At 40.0% G+C, this 26,861-nt stretch overlaps 1 protein-coding gene across 11 annotated transcripts in view; it reads left to right on the top strand.

Moving 5' to 3' along the window:
- The window catches only part of LOC132140709 (NACHT, LRR and PYD domains-containing protein 12-like), a 538,723-nt gene that overhangs the window by 457,787 nt on the left and 54,075 nt on the right, over window positions 1-26,861 (top strand). For 7 of the 11 annotated variants that reach the window (XM_059549627.1, XM_059549694.1, XM_059549660.1 and 4 more), the window contains exons 3-5: window positions 8,378-8,467; window positions 9,956-11,893; window positions 12,768-12,941. In XM_059549627.1, the coding sequence (XP_059405610.1) occupies window positions 8,378-8,467; window positions 9,956-11,893; window positions 12,768-12,941 (2,202 nt within the window). The remainder of the gene's footprint in view (window positions 1-8,377; window positions 8,468-9,955; window positions 11,894-12,767; window positions 12,942-26,861) is intronic. The other 4 variants (XM_059549677.1, XM_059549669.1, XM_059549642.1 and 1 more) reach the window with 2 other exon arrangements.

Here is a 26,861-nt window from a genome sequence, read left to right as displayed (position 1 = left end):
AATTTTAAGGCAACAAACTTCAGCAGATTTTTGAGTTTGCTCAACTTAAAGGTCAATTAGTTGTACAAACTTTTGTGCATGTTCAATCAACATAACATATTAAGTTAAGTGGACTTTTAGTTAAACTTTCAATTTTGTGTTTAGTTGACATAAAATTTTAAGTTGGCCCAACTTATGACTAAGTCAACTTAACACAAAATTGAAAGTTTAACTAAAAGTTCACTTGACTTAATATATTATGTTGATTGAACATGCACAAAAGTTTGTACAACTAATTGACCTTTAAGTTGAGCAAACTCAAAAATCTGCTGAAGTTTGTTGCCTTAAAATTTTAAGTTGGCCCAACTTACACTGTAAAAAATTGCTGTAGTTTCTACAGCAAAATTTTACAGAATTGTACTGTATAAACATTTTACAAGATGCAGCTGTAATTCGCAATGCATTATGGGTCAAATAAGGTTTTACAGTTGTTAACAGTATATTTCCACGTCAACTGTAATTCATTTACAAGAAGCAGGTGTTGTCACTGTAGTTCCTGCTTTTTACACTAACTTACTGTAGTGTGGCATTATGGGATTGCGCGCGCATCATTCAAATCTGAAACCCAGCCGACTGGAGCAGACCGAGAACGATTGAAGATAAGAGGCTTTATTCATAATTCCTGGTAAGTTCACTTAATTATACTTGAGAAATGTATCCTTTTTTTATTTATTTAAGTTATTGTATAAGTGATATCATGTCACAATAGCCTCCTATACTGACATTTAGACAAGTCGCCATGGTAACTTCTGTGCAGTAAACTGGGAATTGCTATCATAGCATAGTTACGCCAAATGTTCGATTTTTGGAAGTAAACCTTTCTTATTGAGAGCATTTAAAAGTAGTGTTTACCTAACTTAAAATAAAGCCCAATGCGAACGATTGTCATAGCAACTACTATCTATCGAAATAACTGACAAACAGCAAAATTTGAAATTTCATTCGTTCAACTATCCCATATTGACTCGACGCCTTGCTATAATAAGTGAAAGACATCTTTATATGCCCGACTGGACAAGTTAGCCCGATTAAAAAAAAAAAGAAAAAAGAAAAAGAAAAAAGCCTGAGGAAGCATCGAACCGCGAGACTGATTCTGATTATATTAACCTTTCATTCAACATCAAAACAAGCTTAACGGCACACATAAACTCACAGAGAATACATGAGGTAAATGTTCAACTGTTGAGTTTATTCATAACATATGATTATAAGAAGCATCACAAGTTCACAAGAGCTGTTTTGCTGAGTATCACGATTGCAAATACATAGTTCAATAAACAATTAGTTAACAAGTTACTTACTTTTTTAGACACAATATTAACTGTTGTTGTATTTCACCAACGAATATAGTTCCAAACAAAGACCAAAGCAAAACTATTTTGCTCATTTTCAAATCAAAACTCTCCAAACTTTAACTAAATGATTCATCTTTTTGAACGGATCGGTTCAATGAATAACTCAGTTGATTCCCTCATTAAGTTATTTACTGCCACCTAATGGCGGTTTAGTTTCAGGTTTAATAAGTAGCATTGCATTTTTCCAACATTTATTAATTGTATTTTCAAATTTCATGTCATTACACAGTTGTAATTTTGCACTGTTAATTATTTAATTTGATTGGTGGTACAGTTCTACAATGTAATATTACAATTTGTATTATAAATTATATAATTTATAATAGTTTGTTTATTCTAAAATACATGCCTTTTTGGGTGTTACTTTTGGTCTCATTTACAGTACATAATGCTTTAAAGAAATCACAAGGTTATTTTCTTTATTTCTTGCAGGTGCAAAGAATAGCAGCTGATGTGGAGAAATGTTCGATGCTTCAAGACTCTGAAGCTGATTTTATTAGGTAATGTATTAATTATTTAAATAATTTGATAAACTTGTAATTTAGATTACATTTTATATTGAAATACTAGGTTACATATGAGCATTGTAGGTTACATTATTACTTATATTTATTAATTTCAGGTCCACCCAGTGGCTTTTGACTATTTGAGGGTCAGATGGTTGTGAATTCATCCCTCAACATTGTGCGTCCCGGGAGCAGGCATCCTTTGCACACATTAATTTTTTCAAAGGTAACAAGTTTTACTTAAGTAATTTCATTTGCGAAAAAGGTTACTTATTTAAAGGGTTACTCCACCACATAATGAAAATGTAGTCATTCATCACTGTTAACTGTTAATGTCGTTCCAAACCCGTAAAAGCTATGTTCGTCTTCGGAACACAATTTAAGATATTTCAGATGAGAACCGGGAGGCTTGCGTCTGTCCCACTGACTGCCAAACAATTAACAATGTCTAAGCCCAGAAAAGTATGAAAAGACTTGTCAGAATAGTCCATCTGCCATCCGTGGTTCAACTGTAATTTTACAAAGTTACAAGAATACTTTTTGTATGCAAAGAAAACAAAAAGAACAACTTTATTCAACAAAGTCTTTATTTTTTATTATGTCAGCCGCACCACACGGATACACTGTTTTCGTTCAAATCAAAGCGTAAATAAACATAGAAAGCGTGTCCATGTGACCCAGCTGACACAGAACAGCAGCTGCTGTGTGTGTGTCCAACAGATACTCTCCAAAAATGGCACTACACTGATGCAGAGGAGACTAATTGTTGAATAAATCCTTATTTTAGTTTTCTTTGCATACTAAAAGTATTGTCGTCGCTTCATAACGTTACTGTTGAACCACTGATGGACTATTCTGATGATGTCTTTCATACTTTTCTGGGCCTTGACAGTGGTATTTACTGGAGAGTCTATGGGACAGTCACAATCTTCCCGGTTGCATCCAGAATATCTTAAATTGTGTTCCAAAGACGAACGAAGCTTTTACGGGTTTGGAACGACATGGAGGTAAGTGATTAATGGCAAGAGTTTCATTTTGGAGTGGAGTAACCTTTTAAGTACTGGTAAATGCTGATTGTATTGTATAAGTGGCATTTTGACATTTATTTTATTGAGCTAGTTTCATCTGATACATAACTTTATCCTGATGCTTTTGCTTGTGTTTATGTGCAGATGTTTTCTTGGAATCACAAAACTCACTGGATACAAGACGGACACATAGAGGCAAAACAAGTGGAAAAGTCTCAGAAGAGGGACAACCCTCATGTGTGTGCTCATCTCAGAAAGTTGATGGACTTTCAGTATGTATTTATTAAGTTGTCTTTTGCAGGAATATTCTTAATTTAATAGAACATAAGCTCAAACAATTAAAATTTAAATTTGTGATTTAATGTTGATTCCAGCATTTTATTTTAATCCTTTTCTTTAAAACATATTTTTTTTTACCAAAATTATACAAATTCTGTTGATTGACCTTCATTTTTATAGAAAGTTAATGTTCTACTCTGAATATGTCTTTTTTTAAACAGTTATTTGTGATGCTATGCTATGTTTATGATAAGATTTAACTGTTGAAAGACTGAAAATTTTATTTTTCCAGTAAAAGCCTTGCAATGTCTTTCTGCCAGTTTTAATAAATACTTATTTGCAACATCATTGACTTGGTTTTTATTCATTTGTAAATGTATTAAGATAGAGCTCATGATAATGCATTTATATCAGTATTTTATAGTTTACTGTTAAAATTATTCTTTAAAGCAGTTTCATTGTTAAATTATTACAACATCATATTGTATTTAGGGGTATTTACATGATTTTATTGGCAACTTTTGTTGCCAGTTAAATACTATAATTTAATGAAATTACAAAAAATGCTGTTAAATATATTTACAGGACTTTATTGGCAACTTTTTTGCCAGGTAAATACTGTACTTTAGTGAAATTACAAAATATTGCTGTAAAATAAACTACTAGTAAAATTCAATGTTACTGTAAAAAATACTACAAACTACTGTATTTCACATACAGCAATTAACTGTAATTTGCTTTGCAGTAATTTCCTGTAATCCATTTTACAGCAATTAACATCATTTTTACAGGATTTTATTGGCAACTTTTTTGCCAGTAAAATCCTGTATATTCTACAGTACATTTTTTACAGTGTATGACTAAGGCAACCAGCTTCAGCAGATTTTTTAGTTTACTCAACTTAAAGGTCAATTAGTTGTACAAACTTTAGTGCATGTTCAATCAACATAATATATTAAGTTAAGTTAACGTTTAGTTAAACTTTCAATTTTGTGTTTAGTTGACTAGAAATATATTCTTAAATGATAAAAACTCCATAAGTTTACAAAACCTGATAGTTGAAGTTGCTTTAAAAAAAAAAAAAAAGCTGACAAAACTTAAGTTGGCAACCAGCTTCCAAAGGTTTTTGAGCTCTCAACTTTTTTTTTTTTTTTTGGTTTTTACAGTGCAGCTTCAGAACTTTAGGTTTTACATTCAAGCAGTTTAAAGTTCAGCGCAAAACTGTCAATCCAATATGAGTGAATTAATTTGTTAAATGCTACTCAGTACAACATTGGTCCTCAAAAAAATCTTTAAACGGACAGAATCACAGTTTCTTTTTATTTCTTTAATATTATTATTATTATTTTTTTGTAGAACAGCAAGTTTAAATCACAAACCAAATCATTTCATTTGCAATAAAATTTATTACAATAGAAAGTTTTTTCAAGTTAAGAGCTTATTTGTTACATTTGTGTTGCAAAATTAACTTCTACACAGTTAATTAAATTGGGTAAGTACCCAATAATAATGAATAATAATTCATTTACTCAAACAGTACACTGACTGAACTGCTGTGAAGAGAGAACTGAAGATGAACATTGAGTCCGATTCGAGAACCGAGGAGCTGATGATACTGCATGTGTGATTCAGCGTGAAGCAGACTGACACACAGAGCGTCTGAAACGAACTGATTCTGTGCTAATGTTATGAGCCCAGGTAAACCGAAGGCTTGAATCAAGGGCAATCCTCGCCAATGATGCCATTACATTGAGCGCAAAAGAACCAGTGAACCGTTTTCTTCAACCGGTTTATTGAATCGAACTGTCCAAAAGAACTACTGGTGATCCGAAAACCGATAAGTCAATGTTTTGTTCGTTATCTGGCTCGGCTCGGTGTTCATCTTCAGTTCTCTCTTCACAGCAGTTCAGTCAGTGTACTGTTTGAGTAAATGAATTACTCCGGGATATTGGTTTATTCTGTCTCAGAGGGAGTGACAGTCACATTAAAAAAGTTATTGGAGACGCGAACCGTTTTAAACGATTCAGTTCGCAAACCGGTTATCAGAAACTGCAGTGTTTTGAACTCTCTCACAACAGACACGGAAGAGAAGACAATGCTGAATAAAGTCATAGTTTTTGCTATTTTTGTACCAAAATGTATTTTCGATGCTTCAAAATATTCTAACTAGGGCTGCACGATGTGTCGTTTAAGCATCGATATCGCGATGTACGAATCCACGATAGTCACATCGCAGGATGTGCGATGTAGACTGTCATAGTTGATCCGTTATTCATTAACTGTACGGGCCAGCTGCTCCCCGGCCCTTGACGAATGTGATTCGCGGATTAATTGCACAGTTTAACCATCATAGAGTGAAAGTTTTGACAGGGCAGAGAGAGAGAGAGAGAGAGAGCGCGCGCGCGCGAGAGAGAGAGAGCGCGTGCGCGAGAGAGAGAGAGAGACAGAGGGAGAGAGAGATCAAGCGAGCCCCGGCCGCATGCTCACCGTCTTCAAACAACACGAGCGCTGTCTTGCTTCTCTCTCCCTCGCTCATATTAATCAATTGAGATGATGGTGTCGATGTTTAAATCATTTAAAATGAGAATGTAAGTGTGCTCACCCCATTTTTGTTTGTAAGAAAATTTTTTATTAGATTTCATATCGCAATATATATTGCATAAAAATAAAATATCGCAATGTCATTTTTTCCCAATATCATGCAGCCCTAATTCTAACTGACCCTCTGATGTCACATGGACTACTTTGATTATGTTTTTCTTACCTTTCTGGACATCGACAGTATACCGTACACACAGCTTCAATGGAGGGACTGTATGGAAGCATATGGGTAGCATTATTCAATTTGGAATGTAATATGCAAAATGACAATGCAATATGTCAAATTACAATGCATTTCTGTATTTACATTTACATTTTCCAATACATTTGTTCAACGTTTGGTGCAAAATGAAAATGAAAATGAAATTACATAATTTTCATTTGCCATTTCATACACCAGTTTTAATATGTAAAATGAATACAAAGTTTAACGCTTTATAAGTTGCAAAATTACAATGAAAATGTATTACAGAAATGATTAGATATGTATAACATGTTCAAGCAAAAACTGTGGCAAAATTATCATTTAAATGCTATTTTTCTTAAATGCATTAACACTCACAGTCAAGACACTTACGATTGCATTTTCAGCACGAATTATGTGCCCAGCTACATCTGATTCAAATATTATGCTAATTAACAGTGAGTGTAGGTTCAGACATTACAGTGCTTCACTCGCACTGACTCTTATTCTGCCTGAAAGAATGAAAAGACCGAGCTGAAGGTGGAGCGATTCGACCAATCAGATGAAAGCAGCGCCCACAAGTGCAAAGTGCACTCCGCCCACAAGTGCAAAGTGAAGTGACATTCAGCCAAGTATGGTGACCCATACTCAGAATTTGTGCTCTGCGTTTAACCCATCCGAAGTGCACACACACAGAGCAGTGAACACACACACACACTGTGAGCACACACCCGGAGCAGTGGGCAGCCATTTATGCTGCGGCGCCCGGGGAGCAGTTGGGGGTTCGATGCCTTGCTCAAGGGCACCTAAGTCGTGGTATTGAAGGTGGAGAGAGAACTGTACATGCACTCCCCCCACCTACAATTCCTGCCGGCCCGGGACTCGAACTCACAACCTTTCGATTGGGAGTCCGACTCTCTAACCATTAGGCCACGACTTCCCGTAAGTGAAAGTGACATTCAGCCAAGTATGGTGACCCATACTCAGGATTTGTGCTCTGCATTTAACCCATCCGAAATGCACACACACAGAGCAGTGAACACACACACACACACACTGTGAGCACACACCCGGAGCAGTGGGCAGCCATTTATGCTGCGGCGCCCGGGGAGCAGTTGGGGGTTCAATGCCTTGCTCAAGGGCACCTAAGTCGTGGTATTGAAGGTGGAGAGAGAACTGTATATGCACTCCCCCCACCCACAATTCCTGCCGGCCCAGGACTCGAACTCACAACCTTTCGATTGGGAGTCCGACTCTCTAACCATTAGGCCACGACTTCCCCACATCGAATGAAATATTGAAGCCATAAACCGAAATGATCAAAATGTAAACGGACCAACTGTCTTGTCCATGTTCTCTCACTTGAATCCTCTTCTTGAGACTTGAGTCTCTTGACCTTCTGCAAGCCCCGCCTTGTTCACGCAGTGATTGACGTGTCGGGAGGGGGCGGAGACGTTATCGGCTCGGAATGCATTTTCAATGTGCGCAATGATTTTTGCTACATTCATTACGGGACATTGAATGAAAATGCAATCGTAGTGTCTTGACTGTGAGTGTTAATGCATTTAAGAAAAATAGCATTTAAATGATCATTTTGCCACAGTTTTTGCTTGAACATGTTAGACATATCTAATCATTTCTGTAATACATTTTCATTTTAATTTTGCAACTTATAAAGCGTTAAAATTAGTATTCATTTTACATATTAAAACTGGTGTATGAAATGGCAAATGAAAATTATGTAATTTAATTTTCATTTTCATTTTGCATCAAACGTTGCACAAATGTATTGGAAAATGTAAATGTAAATACAGAAATGCATTGTCATTTTACATATTGCATTGACATTTTGCATATTACATTCCAAATTGAATAATGCTACCCATATGCTTCCATAGGACTGAGAGCTCTCGGACTAAATCTAAAATATATTGAAACCGTGTTTCAAGCATGAATCTGCCCTCATGCTTGCTTATACAGACAAGACTAATCATTTGAAACTGTAAAGGGTCTACTTTTTTGTGTTTAAACTCACTATATTAACAAAACGTTGTGTTTTTGTAAAATAAACATAATTGCTTTCTGGATGCACTTTCTGTTGTATTTTTTTCGGTCTCTGTGAACTGGAGCATGGCACAAAAATTTAACTCCTTGTATAGCCTACTTGCCTTAAAGACATGAGAAATATATGTCTACTTTTAAACAAAATTCAATGATTATGTAATTGTATTAAAGGTACATTTCTCTCGGTGTGTCACTGTACTGTGGATGTGGCTGGTCAGCATCCTGATTTTAGCATAAAAACGCTTTGAAAAATACTTGTAGAGCAAAAAGTTAAGAGTCATGAAATTAATTCCTATTTATTTTCTATTCTGTTTTTCTCAGTATCATCAGCTGGAAAAGAAAGCGAGCAGCTTCTCCACTACATTCCCCTAAACCTGATCTCAATGATGAATCAGTGCCCTTTGATCCTGTGTGAGTATATTCATGTACAGAGAGACATTCAACACAAGAACAAATGATATACACAGAAATAACAAAAGAGATATTTACTTTTGTTCTAAAGACAGAAATTGTTCTCTTTTTTTAACAGCAAATATAACACTTAAATGTAAATCATGATATAAAGAAAACTGAAAAAAAGGTCAATAGGCTCTTTGTTACATGAAGCTTCTTTGTTAATTAGTGCTCTCATGCTTTTCTAATTAGTGCTAGTTCTAATTACACAAAAATTCAGGGACACAGTGGGATTTCTGCATCAGAGTAATATTGATGATAATAAGAAGGATCTGTTGACCACAATAGATTGATTATATTTAAAATTAGCATATATGTGACCCTGCCTGTGAAATCCCGGCTAAAGTCTCAATATCAAATTATGAGATAGCAAGCATCAAAGTTTGATTTCAACCATTTCAACCATTAATTTCACTATAATTTTGATCTTTGAAATGGCTTCACTCAGTCAATATTAAAAATATAAAGGTTATATTTTCACAGAATGTTCTACGCCTTTATGAAGGATGATTTTATATAGAAAACCGTAAATTACAAAAAAAATGACTTCAGCTGGGTTTTCACAGGCAGGTTCACAAATATCAAACACATCTTTCTAAATGTGGTTGTGGTATGATTTCAAATAAGATTATTTAAAATATTAGAGACATTTAAATAGTGTTGTCAAAAGACCCAGTACTTCGGTACCAAGTCGGTATGAAAAATTTAAAAATGTCACAGTACCAGGTTTCTTTAAGTACCGGTGGTACCGAGTACCCGGACAACCCGGTTCTTGGCGCATACAGCGCTATGATTTCCGCGAAGCAGAAAACATGGACAGAATCTCAAAATCCAATCATGAAAATGAAACTTACATTTAAATATGGACAGTCACCGAATTTGTCAAAGTTAGCATAAATTAATCAAATCAAATATCCATATGGACCAATATCTGTAAATGTTAAGCCGCAAAAGTTGGTTGAAATATAAATAAAAGTTCATTTTTACATAAAGGCATTGTGCTAGAAATATATATTATTTAGTAGAATGTATGTGATACTGCTACTACTGTTGAAAAAATGAATAAAACTTTCTTTTTTAAAGAAATAAATCACGCAATATTTCTTCCATGTTTTAATTTTAACAAAAAATAAAATGTGTTTAAATTTCATTAATTAAAAGACAAATTAAATTTGGGTGAAACTTGTTTACTGTTTTTCATAATTATATTACCTGTAGAAAAACTTTAAACACAATTGTAATTAAGCATAAAGAATGGCATTGGTTTTATTTTTAGTGATAAAAAGTTTTTTTTTTTAATTAGCATATTTTTGTGTTTTGCCTTGGTACCGAAATTGGTACAGAGAACCGTGGATTTTCACTGGTATCAGTACCGAATACTGAATACATTTAAATATTTTCTCTGTTTTGATAAAACTCTCTCTGTTCTTCTTAATATCTTTGCAGAGGTGGGAGAGCTGACCAGATCAGATATGTGTCCTGTCCGTCCAGCACATCCTCCTGCTATCAGAACCACATCAGTCATTATGACACAGAAGCAGCTCTGCAGCTCGATTCTCATCAACCAGAGCAAGATGATCCGCAGAGAGTCAAAGACCAGCACAAAACCAGCATGAAGAACAAGTATGAGAGCTTATTTGAGGGAGTCAAACTACAAGAGAATCAGACCCTCCTGAACAGGATTTACACACAGCTGTACATCATAGAGGGAGAGAGTGAAGGAGTGAATGAAGAACATGAAGTGCTACAGATGGAGAAAAGTTACAGGACACTCCAAGACACTCCAATCAACTGCAACGACATCTTTAATCCTATACCTGAACCAGGATATGAGGAGAAGAGAAGAGAGAAGAAAGACACAATAAAGACTGTTCTTACTAAAGGCATCGCTGGAATTGGAAAAACCGTCTCTGTGCAGAAGTTCATTCTGGACTGGGCCGAGGGAAAAGACAATCAGGATGTAGATTTCATGTTTGTGCTTACATTTAGAGAGCTGAACTTGATTAAAGATCATCAGTACAGTCTTCACAGACTTCTGCTAGACTTTCATCCTGAACTTCAAGATCTGGACTCAAAGATTTATGATGAATGTAAAGTTGTTTTCATCTTTGATGGTCTGGATGAAAGCAGAATTACACTGATGTTTTCAGACAGTCAGAAAGTTTCTGATGTGACTGAGATTTCATCAGTGGGTCTGTTGATGTCAAACCTCCTGAGAGGAGATCTGCTTCCCTCTGCTCTCATCTGGATCACCACCAGACCAGCAGCAGCCAATCAGATCCCCTCCAACTACATCAACCGTGTGACAGAGATTCAGGGATTCAATGACCCTCAGAAGGAGGAATATTTCAGGAAGAGAATCGGTGACGAGCATCAAGCCAGCAGAATCATCTTACACATCAGAAGAGCAAGAAGCCTCCACATCATGTGTCACATACCCGTCTTCTGCTGGATCTCATCCACTGTGCTTCAAAACATCCTGAAACAAGATCTCAGTGCAGAAATCCCTCAAACTCTGACTGAAATGTACATCTACTTCCTGCTCATTCAAACAAAGATGAGGAACCAGAAGTATGAAGAGAGAGATCCAGAGAAACTCCTGCAGTCCAACAGAGAAGTGATTGTGAAACTTGCTGAACTGGCTTTCAATCAGCTGATGAAGGGCAATGTGATGTTTTATGAGGAGGACCTGAGAGAGAGTGGCATAGACGTCACTGACGCCTCGGTGTATTCTGGGATCTGCACTGAGATCTTTAGAGAGGAATCTGTGATTTATCAGAGGAAGCTTTACAGTTTTGTACATCTGAGCTTTCAGGAGTTTTTCGCAGCACTGTATGTGTTTTTCTGCTATTTACACAAGAACAGTGAGATTCTGAAGATGTTCCTGACGGGAAAGTCCAGAACTCAGTGTGAGAATATTCCTCTGGACGTGTTTCTGAAGGAAGCAGTGAATAAAGCCTTGAAGAGTAAAACTGGACACCTGGATCTTTTCCTTCGGTTTCTTCATGGCGTCTCACTGGAGTCCAATCAGAGACTCTTACAGGATGTACTGATACACACAGAGAACAACCCAGAAAACATCAAGAAAATAACCCAAAACCTCAAACGAGGTCAGAAAAACAACGTCAGTCCTGAACGATGGATCAATCTGTCACACTGCTTGATTGAGATGAAGGATAACTCTGTTATTAAAGAAATGCAGGCATTTTTAAACTCTAAAACAAAAAGAAAAAAGCTCTCTCTTGCACAATGCTCAACTTTGGCAAACATGATCCTGATGTCAGAGGAGGTGCTGGATGAGTTTGATATTAAACAGTACAATATCAACGCTAGAGAGGGTCGATTGAGACTGTTACCTGCTGTGAGGAACTGCAGAAAAGTTGTGTAAGTGTGGAAAAATTAACATAATTATATTTAATATAAGATTCAACATAAGTTGTGATGGAACTTTGATGTGTTTAATTATTTTATTTATTGTTATTTTACTTTTTTCTCACAAGCATAAATGTTTATCACAACACTGAGTGATGTTTTCATTCTCAAGCAATCAATGCTATTAGTTTTTTTTTTTTTGTAGAATGTAAAAAAAAAATATGCTTCATTCTTTTTCAACTTAATCAGTAAATGTAGTCCAAATCTGTGGCAGTTGTTTAGGTGATTTAAGTCAATATAGTTGGTTTATGTAATAAAGTAACTCATCATTATCAACTCCAGTCCTGGAGGGCCAGTGTCCTGCTGAGTTTAGCTCTAAACCTGACCAAAAACTCTCAAATAATCCCAATGTTTATATTTACAAATTTACAGCTATGATATACATAATGTAATTTTAATTATTTCATGAACTTGTTTTAATTTTTGGACTTTTTTTTTTTTTTTTGGAACAGATCAGAGAGTGAATGATCTTATATCAGAGAGTGAATGATCTTATATATCTTATAGTGAATGAACTAACATGATCTTATATGGTAAAGTTTGTTAACTATGACAGTGTTTCGCAAACTTGCCCTGTGTACCCCAGCAATGCACATTCTGGATGTCTCCCTCATCCAGCACATCTGATTTAACTCATCAGCTCATTAGTAGAGACTCCAAGACCTGAATTGAATTGTGGTGTGACTGATGACGAGGCATCCAAAATGTGAAATGACGGTGGTCCCCAGGACAGGTTTTAAAGCATTGAACTAAGCAAGTCTTTAAAATATTTCAGTCTGGTGGGGACATCAGCATGCCTTTTAAACAGAGTCCTTGCTGTTTTCAGTTTGGCAGGGTGTGATCTCACTGATCGACACTGTGAAATTGTGGCTTCAGCTCTACAATCATCAAACTCCCCCCTGAGAGAGCTGGACCTGAGTAACAATCATCTGCAGGATTCAGGAGGAAAACTGCTCGCTGCTGGACTGAGGAGTCCAAACTGTCAACTCAACATACTCAGGTTTTTGTTTCACACAATTTAATTTTAAGATTAATTGTGTGATTTTTAATAATTAAAGACACCCTATTGACCAAGTGTATCTGTGAAGGACGCAGACTGTCAAACATGCACAACTATTAGCAAATCATAGTAGTGGGCATTTACTTCTACAATCTACAGTGAGTCTACAATCCTCCACACCTATTCAAACAGAGCTTTCTGATGAGGGGGGGTCAAAAACAGGACAGAAAATAGTTACTTCCAAATTATTATGGTATTTTATGTAAAAAAATTTAACCCCTTTAAAACTTTCAAACAATGCCTTGTCACTGTAAAGTTTCTCATCAAAATGTACTCATTTAGTTTCATTTTATTTATCCTACTCATCCTTGGATAGTTTTAAATGCATACTGAAATATTCCAAAAATATGCTAATTAGATTTTGTTGGGTTACAAAATAGTGACACAAGGTTCCCAGGAATTCAAGCAGAGTTTTTCCCCAATTTCCAAATGCAAAGTTTTTCATGTTGTAGATTAGAAAATTACCTTGTTAACAAAAATCTCAAGCCAATTAATTTATTCACATATTCATTGAAGTAAACATAATACAGTGAATAGTTCAGAGCATTTCCCGAGTAAATTCCTTCATAACATAACATAGACCTCAGCATCCAACCAAAACATATGTATTGTGACGAGTCAGCTGCCTCCTCCCTGATTATCATTGGCACCACGTCCTAATTACACGTATACATATATATATATATATATATATACAACCCGAATTCCGGAAAAGTTGGGACGTTTTTAAAATTTTAATAAAATGAAAACTAAAGGAATTTCAAATCACATGAGCCAATATTTTATTCACAATAGAACATAGATAACGTAGCAAATGTTTAAACTGAGAAATTTTACACTTTTATTCACTTAATTAGCTCATTTAAAATTTAATGCCTGCTACAGGTCTCAAAAAAGTTGGCACGGGGGCAACAAATGGCTAAAAAAGCAAGCAGTTTTGAAAAGATTCAGCTGGGAGAACATCTAGTGATTAATTAAGTTAATTGATATCAGGTCTTTAACATGATTAGCTATAAAAGCTTTGTCTTAGAGAAGCAGAGTCTCTCAGAAGTAAAGATGGGCAAAGGCTCTCCAATCTGTGAAAGACTGCGTAAAAAAATGTGGAAAACTTTAAAAACAATGTTCCTCAACGTCAAATTGCAAAGGCTTTGCAAATCTCATCATCTACAGTGCATAACATCATCAAAAGATTCAGAGAAACTGGAGAAATCTCTGTGCGTAAGGGACAAGGCCGGAGACCTTTATTGGATGCCCGTGGTCTTCGGGCTCTCAGACGACACTGCATCACTCATCGGCATGATTGTGTCAATGACATTACTAAATGGGCCCAGGAATACTTTCAGAAACCACTGTCGGTAAACACAATCCACCGTGCCATCAGCAGATGCCAACTAAAGCTCTATCATGCAAAAAGGAAGCCATATGTGAACATGGTCCAGAAGCGCCGTCGTGTCCTGTGGGCCAAGGCTCGTTTAAAATGGACTATTTCAAAGTGGAATAGTGTTTTATGGTCAGACGAGTCCAAATTTGACATTCTTGTTGGAAATCACGGACGCCGTGTCCTCCGGGCTAAAGAGGAGGGAGACCTTCCAGCATGTTATCAGCGTTCAGTTCAAAAGCCAGCATCTCTGATGGTATGGGGGTGCATAAGTGCATACGGTATGGGCAGCTTGCATGTTTTGGAAGGCTCTGTGAATGCTGAAAGGTATATAAAGGTTTTAGAGCAACATATGCTTCCCTCCAAACAACGTCTATTTCAGGGAAGGCCTTGTTTATTTCAGCAGGACAATGCAAAACCACATACTGCAGCTAAAACAACAGCATGGCTTCGTCGTAGAAGAGTCCGGGTGCTAACCTGGCCTGCCTGCAGTCCAGATCTTTCACCTATAGAGAACATTTGGTGCATCATTAAACGAAAAATACGTCAAAGACGACCACGAACTCTTCAGCAGCTGGAAATCTATATAAGGCAAGAATGGGACCAAATTCCAACAGCAAAACTCCAGCAACTCATAGCCTCAATGCCCAGACGTCTTCAAACTGTTTTGAAAAGAAAAGGAGATGCTACACCATGGTAAACATGCCCCGTCCCAACTATTTTGAGACCTGTAGCAGAAATCAAAATTGAAATGAGCTCATTTTGTGCATAAAATTGTAAACTTTCTCAGTTTAAACATTTGCTATGTTATCTATGTTCTATTGTGAATAAAATATTGGCTCATGTGATTTGAAAGTCTTTTAGTTTTCATTTTATTAAAATTTAAAAAACGTCCCAACTTTTCCGGAATTCGGGTTGTATATATATATATATATATATATATATATATATATATATATATATATATATATATATATATATATATCTTGCTTTTATTTAAATTTTAACTCACTTGGTACACATTTGTCCCCAAAATAAGGTTAAGTAGATAAAAAATAAACCGAAGACTCGGCAACACTGGTTGGCATTTACTACACAGAGCCGTAGTTCACTGACAATCTACACAAAATCGATTTCAAAATCGCAGGACGATTCTTTGTCGATTTTGAAAGCGATTTTGTTTAGCTTGTCGGTGGACTACGGCTCTGTGTATAAAAGCTGCTCCACCTGAACCAGTGTTGTCAAGTCCGCGGTTGTTTTTCCTGTCCGAGGGTTGAAGCGACCCCCCCAATAACGTGATATTTAATCCCTAAAATGCAAATTTTACCAAGGCAATCCTGCCAAAACACGTATATTTTAACCCCGGGATGCAATTTTTATCGGGGAACCTCCAGGAAACGCGATTGGTCTAGCTTTGTACTAGTTTTTAGAAAGCAACTGGGCAGGATTTGTTGTGAAACCTGGCAACCCTGATCTGAACGCACGTGCTAGAGATAAACTACTAATTACAGGAGCGCCTTTACTGATGAAAAGCGCATGCACAGCCCTAGAACAAAGTATAGAACTTTCCTTTTTTTAGAATAGAGACTCCTATGTTTGTTGGTGCATCCAAACACAGAACACTTTTAATGGCTCTTTGGTGCTGACATTGTATCTCCAGCAGTTACAGCAAGGGAACAGTAATGGCGAACCGCAGCTTCTCACTCAGGTCTTTTTTATATGCTAATAGTGTCATAAATGGGCGTAGGGCTGTCGCGGTTAAGAAATTTCCCCTGCGGTTATTATGGGTGGCTCAATAGCGTGATATGCGGTATTACCGCCGTTTTTTTTTTTTTTTACATACCTAATTTATCCTGATTTTGCTGCATACAAAGCTCTATCGTTGAGTTATGTAGCATATATTGTTGCTTTTTTAACTGACAAGTGAGACACGTTTTAAAACATTTTGTTTATCATTTGTATTTTTTTTTTTTTAAGAAATCAAAGAGTTCTAACATGTATTACACGTATTTGTGTGCGACTTTGGACAGCAGCGGAAATCTAGACTGATTATCGCGTCACCACTGGCCCACCAGGACAGTGGATTCGCATTTGGAGTCGATGCACTTCTCGTTGTATTTTACAGATTTCGCAAAGGCTTCAGCTACTCCTAACTCTCGGCCGGTCTCCGCTGTTCTTTTTGATGTTGCTCCGCGACCTGATGCTTGAGGGGGCAGCTGCGCTGGATGACAGGGGACACTCTGTGTTCAAACACCTCATAAAAGTGATTCTTGCATTCTATGGCACCTTTAAGGCAGTTCTGAAGCCAAAAGGGACTCCAACCTGGTATTAGCAAGGTGTACCTAACAAAATGGCCAGTGAGTGTATATTTTATATATATATATATGCTAAATATTTGAAACTGGATGGATTAATAAAACGTCCTCACGATTAAACTCAAGTTCTCTCATTATCAACAAAATGCACATGATGTAAAAAATAGCTTCATTAATTGACAACTTAAGTGATTTTGAAGGGATAAGAAAACAGTAATGTTATTACCTTAATGCTGGAAAGACCTTTATATTATTATTTTATTATTATTTTTTGTTAATACTATCCCATCATGCATCTAACCATCCATTCTACTCTATATTTCCATCTCGGTATGCTGCTGGTTTAGTTTTTTTTTTTTAGTTTTTAGTTGTTTGTTTTTAGTTTTTTTTTTAATATATAACTTATAATACTGAATTCAGGAATAGCCTTGTAAGAGGAAAAAGTTTAGGGCTGGTCCGAATACTATTTTTTGAGCTTCGAAGCTTCGGTAGTAATGAATATCGACGATTCTAAGCTTCGAAAGGAGGGGCTGAACATATGTTTATCTCTAATAAAGGCAGGAATGTGTCTGTATGTCCGTTTGCATTTTTATTATTTCGAGAACCGTTCATCCAATCGACTTCACAAGGGAGTGCAGTGTCGCATTTGGTGCAATATAGATGGACACGCGAGACGCGACACATTCAGAATGAATAAACTTTTAGTAAACTACAGTCAGAACAGCGCGAGCGGGAAGCGGCGCACCTCACGCGGGCAGGGCTTATGCTCCAAGAACGGACACTGCACTAGTGATATAAAATGCACACACACACATGTCTGTTAAATTAAGCAATACTTTTAAGGTAGTCTAATATTTTTCTGACTAACAAATTGGCACAGTAAGGGTAGATTTAAATAGAGAATGGGCAACTACGTCATCGCGCAGTAGCGGCGGCCATCTTTTAGGACACGGCTGTGGTATAGTGAATAGTTCGTACATAGTGCCTTTTTTTTTGACATGTTGTCATTTCTTGAAATTATATTTGTTATATACTGTTATATTTGCACTACATTGTTACTGTGCAGGTCCTGTTATAATTACTTTTTTACTTACCATATTTACTTCAACATTGCACTAAGTTCAAGTTGTTATTTATTTTACCTGTTATATTTGCACTACATTGTTACTGTGCAGGTCCTGTTATAAGTGCCTGTTATTTATTTTACCTGTTATATTTGCACTACATTGTTACTGTGCAAGTCCTGTTATAATTACTTATTTACTTACCATATTTACTTCAGCATTGCACTAAGTTCATGTTATGTGACACAAATAAAAAGATTTAGAATTGACATAGTTTTCCATCATTTATTCCATCATTTATAATAATAATAGTAATAATACATTTTATTTGTGGGTGCCTTTCATAGCACTCAAGGACACCTTACAGATTAAGACAGTTAGAATACATTTCAAGGAGGCAATACAATAAAAAAACAAGACAATGTGAAGAATAAGATAAAATTGAATAGAGAAAAAAGAAGCAGTTAAACATGAAGCTGTTTAAAGGTGAAGTTATGTGGGGTAGGCTAAATAACTCTATTAACTTTAATAACACATGGTTAACTTTAACACATGGTATGCAACATATGCAGTTCATAAGGTTTATGGCATGTTTTATGGTTTCATGACAACACTAGGGCACATATTGGTCAAGGCACAGCACACAGAGGGTGAGAAAATTGTAACCTCCACCCTCATCTCTTCCTGGATCGAGCTTCAGGTGTTCTGCCATCGCTGCATCAGTCTCAGAGACTCTAACTCTTCACAGCATCTGAGGGAAGAGAATATATTTATTTTTAAAATAAATAAAATAAAAAATTTGAGATAAATGACATGCACTTATTTTCAAAATATCTTTATGGTCTACAGCTAAAAAAATAAATAAATAAAAAACCTTGGAACAAAATGAATGAATCATGAATGAAACATTAGAAAAAGGTAATCAACATGCATTAGATTTTATTTTTATTGAATAAAAGATGTTGTGTTTTAATGTGTTGCCGTTGAGAAACACCCTTAACTGGATGTGTAACTTTGAGAAAGTGAACAGGACATTTCTGATAAGACAGGAGGGCTGTGATGTCCCCTGAATAATTAATTAAAGCGTACCAATAAAAATTTCATCAATATAAGTAACTTTTAGCCTACTAACGTTAGCGAATTTTAGCCATACTCAGTGAATTTCAGTTGACAACGTGGGCATCATTTCTCTCGGTTCCTTCATGTCAAATGAGTAAAACTCAAGCACGTTAATCAAATAATACAAAATGTACTTACCCAACAGTAGATTTTATATAATATATATCGATACATCTCCCTCCTCGAGTCCTCTTCGAGTCCTCTCCTCATGTTTGCCTGCTCCGGAACTTCCGGAAAAAAGCGAGATCTCGCGAGATAATCTATCATATCGCAGGATTTTGTAATATCACGAAATATATTACTGTTTCGTGTCTACATCTTGGCAGCACCGTTTTCGCAATTACATACAACTCAGACAGAAATGGTGACCGGATATATATCTGTTTTACATGTATATGCATAGATTCCATAAAAATAATAACAAATACATAATGGTTGAAATAATGACAAAATTGTAGCATGGCAATCACTTAACCACACTGGGCAGTTTGTCATTATAATTTATTTAAACAAGATAAAGTAAATATATTTACTTTGTATTAAAAAAATTTTTGTTCCTGCTAGTCTTGTTTGGAGTCTTTTCACAACCGTGACAAGACGTGTAAAAGACGTCAGTGGACGTCTATTTACAACCTCTTTAAAACCTCTTAAAAACTACTTGGTGCAGTTAACTTAATTATTGCAGTATTAATCAAGGTGTAAGCACAGCTTTTGCATATTCCACAAGGATTTCATAGAGGGTCACGATGGACGTGTAATGCACGTGTAAAAGACGTCAAATAGTGACGTCCGTTCACAAATGATTCACAACACAGGTAAATATTGAACTACAAGTAGCTAAAAGTCAAAGAAACAATTTTACATGCAACCCCATAGAACTATAGACATGTACAAACATATCTGAATGCATTTTTAGGAAATGTTCTGTGTTACATATTTCTACTGATTTATGCCATCCTACCGCGACTATTTTTGACCGGGCACACGACGTCGCCGTCGGACCAATGTTTGCTGGGCTGCTGCAGCACGCCCATCAAAACAGCAAAACATGGAAGCCCAGTGTAGTACTTTACCTTCACATCATCATCTTTAAAGAAATGCTCATCCATCTTCTTTTGGGAGAGCTCTTTCTTCAGTATCCAGTTCTCCTTCAGCAAGCGGTTAATTTCAGCACGCCTGTGGCTACAAAAACTGCATTCCTGCTGTTCTCTGTTGGTATCCTCCTGTGACCTCTGTGCAGCTTCATCTGGAGGTGCAGCTTCATCCTCCCGTGACCTCTGTGCATCTTCATCTGGAGGTGCAGCATCATCCACCTGTGACCTCTGTGCAGCTTCATCTGGAGGTACAGCATCATCCACCTGTGACCCCTGTGCAGCCTGCTGTCTCTTCGTCCTCCGGTTAAAACACTGTGTGTGTGTGTGTGTGTGTGTGTGTGTGTTGTTTTGACTTCTGTGTGGCCAAGGTGTAATGATGGTACCCAGTCAGGATGACACTCCAGTATTTCATAGACTGGTTTTCCTGAAAAAACAAAACAGAATTTCTTAGTATGTGCTTGCAGTTGTCTGAATCCCTGCTCATCCAAATAACGTACTCGGTTACTAAACGTAACCTCGGTTCTCTCTAGAAGAGGGAACGAGTACTGCGTCTTAGCTAAGACGCTATGGGAAAAGTCTCTTTTCACGAAATACTGAAGCAAAAAATTATCCTTAATTTTGTATTTTTGTAAAGCGCATTTGCAGCAGTAAACAGCCATAGATGAGACGACTCGTTCGCTCATTGGCTTGTTCTGCGGCAACTGCACAGCCTATCAAGCGCAGGCTGATGCAACATCAGACCAATAAGGGCGCTTCGCGCCCTTCTTGCCACTTCCCGCCGAAACGGGTGGCCCAACCTATAAAAGGAGCTCGAAAAGGCTGACTCACCTGATTTATTTCATCGCCGAAGCGAACCAGAGTGAATCCTGCGCACGGCAGAGAACGCAGTACTCGTTCGCTCTTCTAGAGAGAACCGAGGTTACGTTTAGTAACCGAGTGCGTTCTCTTACGAGAGCTCTCTCGTACTGCGTCTTAGCTAAGATGCTACGGGAACCCAATGCAAAACGCCGTGCGCGCAGGGATCACACACCAATAAACCTGAAGCAACGCCCAGGATTTACAGTGCACAGTCACCTGAGGGACTCACAGAAAGTCCAGGACAGAAAAGGGGGAAAGCCCTCCGTCCCATAACTAGCAGCATCCGTAGATGCGGCAATATGACATCACACAGCCGCGGCAAAGCCTGACCAATGTGGCAATGCGGGTCTTACGCAATACTGCCCATATAACAGTCGGGAGCGCATAGCGCTCATGAACTCAGAATTCCCCTCAGGGCCCTGATTCGACTATACCGACAGCAGCCTTGCTTGCAAGGCGGGAACCTCCAGGTTATAGAACCTGATAAATGTAGACGGCGAGGCCCAACCTGCCGCCATACATATATCCTGCAAGGAGATCCCATTAGACCACGCCCACGACGAGGCGACGCCTCTTGTGGAGTGTGCTCTGACGCCCAACGCGCACTGAAGGCCCCTGGAAGCATAAGCTAACGCTATGGCGTCAACTATCCATCTGGATAGAGTCTGTCTCGAAACAGCCATTCCCTTGGAACGTCCACCGAATGAGACAAACAGCTGCTCCGTCTGCCGAAAGGCAGCAGAGCGAGACACATAAGCTCTTAAAACCCTGACAGGGCAAAGAAGACTCGAGTCTCTATCCTCTCCTGACACCGGCAGGGCAGACAGGGCAATAACCTGAGCCCGAAACGGCGTGTTGAGGGATTTCGGCACATAACCGTGCCTAGGTTTGAGTATGACCCTTGAGTCATTAGGCCCAAACTCCAAGCACGACTGGCTCACCGAGAGCGCGTGCAAATCACCCACACGCTTCACCGAAGCGAGAGCCAACAAGAATACTGTCTTGAACAACAGATGCTGAAGGCTAACCGATTGGATAGGCTCAAAAGGGGGACCCTTCATGGACTCCATAACCGCCGCGAGGTCCCACATAGGGACTGATGGAGGTCTGGGAGGATTCAGCCTCCTAGCTCCTCTGAGGAACCGGATGACCAAATCATTCCTTCCTATTGACTGACCGAGCGCTGTTTCAGAAAACGCTGCGATGGCCGCCACATAAACTTTGAGCGTGGATGGGGCTCTGCCCTTATCCAACAGCTCCTGTAGGAAGGAGAGAACCTCCGTCACCTCACAACTAAGGGGCGAATATCCTCGAGCTGTGCACCAGCTGGAGAACACCGACCACTTCGAGGCATACAGACGTCCTGTCGACGGAGCTCTAGCCTGAGTGATGGTATTCAGCACTCCCACTGCGAGATCAGCGGGTAACCGTTGAGCGCCCACACATGGAGGGACCACAACTCCGGTTGAGGGTGCCAAATCGAGCCCCTGGCCTGCGAGAGGAGGTCCCTCCTCAACGGTACTGGCCACGGGGCGACATCTGCTAACTGCATCAAATCTGGGAACCATGGTTGGTTCTTCCAAAGAGGTGCTACAAGCAGTATTGAACATCTCGTTTCTCTCACCCGTTCTATCACCTGCGGAAGGAGGGAGACGGGAGGGAAAGCATAAAGCGGGCAGCACGGCCATTCCCATGACAGCGCGCTTTCGTTCTTGGAAAAGAACGCAGGGCAGTGAGCGTTTTCGTGGGACGCGAAGAGGTCCACCTCCGCCCTGCCAAATCTCTCCTACAACAGCCGGACTGTTTGCTGGTGTAGAGACCATTCGCCCGTAGGAACATTGCTTCTGGACAGCCTGTCTGGACCCAGATTCTGTAGGCCAGGCACATGCACTGCCCTCAGCGAACGCACGTTGCACTGAGCCCAAACCAGGAGGCGTTCCGCTAGCCTGTACAGGTTTCAGGACCCGAGACCGCCCTGGCGATTTATGTAGGACACCACAGACATGTTGCCCGAACGGACTAAGACGTGGTGATCCTTGATTTGGGGACAAAAGCGCATCAGCACGTTCTCCACTGCCAGCATTTCCAGACAGTTGATATGATGGAGCTTTTCCCGTTCTGACCATAGGCCAAAGGACGGTCTGCCCTCGAGCAGCGCTCCCCATCCCGAAGTGGAGGCGTCTGTCGACACCATCTTCACATTCGGGGAAGTCCCCAGGCCGTTCGCTGTCCAAGGTGCCAGAGCTGTGACACAGCTCTGATTGACCTTGAGATGCAGCTGGCCAGACGCCCACGCTCTGCGCGGCACCCGCGTCTTCAGCCAGAACTGCAGGGGGCGCATGCGGAGCAGGCCCAGTTGCAGAGCCGGAGATGCTGAGGCCATGAGGCCCAGCATCTTCTGACAGTGTTTGAGCGACACGGTCGTGCCGCAGCAGAAAGAACTCGCTGCGCGCTGAATGCCCATCACCTGCTGTGGTGACATCCGCGCCGTCATGGAACACGAGTTCAGAACTATACCCAGAAACAGAATCGTCTGACTGGGGTTCAGCAAACTCTTCGCCCAATTGACACTGAGGCCGAGCTTCTCGAGGTGATCGAGTAAAACGGCCCTGTGGTCCACGAGCTCCGCTCGTGATCGGGCCAGAACCAGCCAGTCGTCCAAATAATCCAGCACTCGCATGCCTCTGAGTCTGAGAGGAGCGAGCGCTGCATCCATGCACCTCGTAAACGTACGAGGAGCCACGGAGGACTGTAAACTGGTATGCCTGGCCCTCGAAGGCGAATCTCAAATATCGACGCTATCTGTATTAGAAAATACGCGTCCCTCAGATCTATTGACATGAACCACCGAGGAGTTTCCTGGTCGTAAGCATTTTGAAACTGTGTTTCATCAATGCCTTGTTCAGCTGTCTTAGATCCAGTATGGGCCTGAGACCCCCGTCTCTCTTGGGCACCAGAAAGTATCTGCTGTACAGCCCCCCCTCGCTTTGAGCTTGAGACACAGGCTCTACAGCCCCTTTGTTCAACAGTTTTGATATTTCGGCCCGAAGTATGTGCTACTTCTGTTTTGACCATAGTTTCGACGCGCGCTGAAAAGCGCGGAGGGCGTCGAAAAAAACTGTTGCGAGTAGCCTCTCTTTATAATGTCTAGCACCCAATCCGAAACCCCTGTAAGCGCTGACCATGCATCTGCATGAATGGCTAAGGGCTGGATGCGAAGCGCGCTCTGTTGACTGGGCAACGGCGGCGCTCGGGTGTGCTGCGCATTTAAAGCGGGGAGCGCGCTGATAACAGCGGGCAGATCGCTCCTCCTCGACCCCGTCCCGGCGCTTAACCGACTGGGGGAAGGCTGAGCAGGTCCCGTGGGACTCGATATGTCTGCGAGTAACTGTGGGCTGCATATGAGCACATTTACCACTTTCAACTCGCTGTCTGCCTGTGCAGAGCGTACGTGCACGGGCCTCGTTTCTACAGAAGCCACGCGTCGTATGTGACATAGTGTATGTGGGCACGTTTACTATGCGGCGCGCTCGACCGATCTGTGTCGATCTTATGTGCGCGAGCCCTGTGTGCAGGGCTGTGCTTACATGTGGAGATGGGCACTGAGGAGTGGGCATCGTCACTACATTTATAGCACCATCGGCCGTGGCCGGACGAACATGCATGGGTTTCGTTTTTACAGAAACCACATGACGCGTGTGACATAGTGATTGTGGGCACTGAGGAGTGGGCACGTCTACTATGTAGTGCGCGTGATCGACTTGAGTCGCTTTTATGGGCGCGAGCCCTGTGTGAAGGGCTGTGCTTATATGTGGAGATGGGCACTGAGCAGTGGGCATCGTCACTACATTTATAGCACCATCGGCCGTGGCCGGGACACCAGAAATTACACCTTTTTCGGGAAATATCTGGGTAGCCGTGATAATGGTTTTTGTGTGCAGGCAAGTGGGCAACCATACAGGCTTGCGCATTGCAAAAGATGCTGAAACAGTCACAATCTCTGGAACTGAAACAGCGGCGCGCTTAGGTGAGAGCCCGGCCACAGCGGAACTCGTACACCGGCGCTTCGAAGAAGCAGCCATCATGTGTAGTGCAGACGCAGCGTCATGCAGCATGCATAGATGGCTTTCCTAGGATGGCTTCGGGGCTCCCGGCCTCACCGTAATCCTCTGCTGCGGTCCCCGCGGCGCGGGGCGACGGCCGGTAGAGCGAGAACGGGGGTCTCGAGCTGCGTTGCTGAAGCTGTTGTGATAACAGCTTTTGTGTGCAGGCAAGCGGGCAACTGTGCAGGCTTGCGCGTTGCAGAAAACGCTGAGACAGTCACAATTCCTGGAACTGAAACAGCGGCGCGCTTGGGTGAGAGCTCGGACACAGCGGAACTCGTACACCTGCGCTTCGATGAAGCAGCCATCACGAGTAGTGCAGCCGCAGCGTCACACAGCTGGCATTAGATGGCAACACCGCTTTTGCCGCCGTCCAGCAGAGGGCGGAAAAAGGTGCGTCGCTATCGCCTGTTCCACCGGCGGAAGTGACTGGTAGTTCCTGTTTTTAGCATCATCAGTGTGGAGAATGCTAGTGAGACAGACGAACGAGTTTGCGCTGAATATGGAGCGTTCCAAGCCTTCGCCACCTCTTCGTGAAGCTCAGGAAGAAATGAGGCGGGCTTTGAGAAGTACGCTCATCCGAAAGGGAAATACCATCCAGCCGGGAACGAGAGGGGGGGGGGCGCTGGTGCAGACCACTCGCGGCCGAGACTCGTTTGTACAAAAATACAAAATTAAGGATAATTTTTTGCTTCAGTATTTCGTGAAAAGAGACTTTTCCCGTAGCGTCTTAGCTAAGACGCAGTACGAGAGAGCTCTCGTAAGAGAACTCCACACTCAAGTGTAAAGTTGATCGGATGAACGGTTACAGATACATAATGTAACAGTTACATACGTTATAGAGATTCCTTCCTTTATAGCTAAATTTTATAGCTATGCAGCCAGCTAACTTAGTTTTGCAAAGTTATCTAGTTACTCTTTCGTAATTGAAGTTAATGTTACGGTTGTTGTGTTACGACATGATTTCCATTGTTTTTTTTCAAGCGGGAAAGCTGAAAAATCGTACTCCATTTGTTTTACGTTTTCTACGCCGATCGTGAGAACGATTATGACAGTTTACAATGCAACATGCGTTCACCATTCTGTCGTTTTTCTAAACTGAATTAGCCTACTTCTAAAATATACCAATACGCTTCTCCCGTAACCTCCGTGTCCTAAAATCCCACAATGCCTTGCGTTACTGTGATCCGCTCACGTCACGATCCTGCGCTCTATAAAGAAAAACGAAATTTAAATAAAGAAAAAACTAAATTTAAATGAAGAAAAAACGAAATAAAGACAAAATGAAATTAAGTTAAATTAAAAACAAGATTAATTTAGATTGATAATAACGAGTAAAAATGCTAATACATTTTGTTTCTATTATTCTATTTTCCACAATTTCAAAGCAACAAAACACAAGCTCAGGCATACTCTTCGGTCCATACAAACTCCACTGTTCTGCGCTCTAGCCAGAGAACACTCCCGTTGCTGGAACACGCGTCGGTTCTATTTCTAGCATGCACGCATTTTCCGCGTGGCTCGAGCGCGCCTGAGACGCGTGTTTCAGTGTGCAAACTCCAACCTGTTAAATATGGGAGCCGAAATAAAAACGGACACGCCACACAGCTGAGACACTCACGCAGCCAGTGTGTCACTGGCCTTATTCAAGGGGGAATGAGAACAGTTTCGCGGGGGATCCCAGGTGTGCAAAAAAACAAAAACAAAAAAATGAATATTCGAATGTCAAATTTTCAAATTGAATACCAACCCACCAAACGAATATTCGAATATTCGGGTCCGTTCCATATTTATTTATTTTTAAATCTAACGAAAAAAAAAAGCCTTCTGAAAGTAGCTTGTGCCATAGCCTGCCTTCAGTCAAGAATGACGATAAACGCGTTGCTCTCATTGAACATATTTTGTTTCATGTGCTCATTTTTTCACAAA

Source organism: Carassius carassius, chromosome 1 (genome assembly GCF_963082965.1).
Source record: "Carassius carassius chromosome 1, fCarCar2.1, whole genome shotgun sequence".
NCBI classification, from domain to species: domain Eukaryota; kingdom Metazoa; phylum Chordata; class Actinopteri; order Cypriniformes; family Cyprinidae; genus Carassius; species Carassius carassius.
The sequence above is the reverse complement of the archived record's forward strand: the minus strand, read 5'-3'. Positions and strand labels throughout refer to the sequence as shown.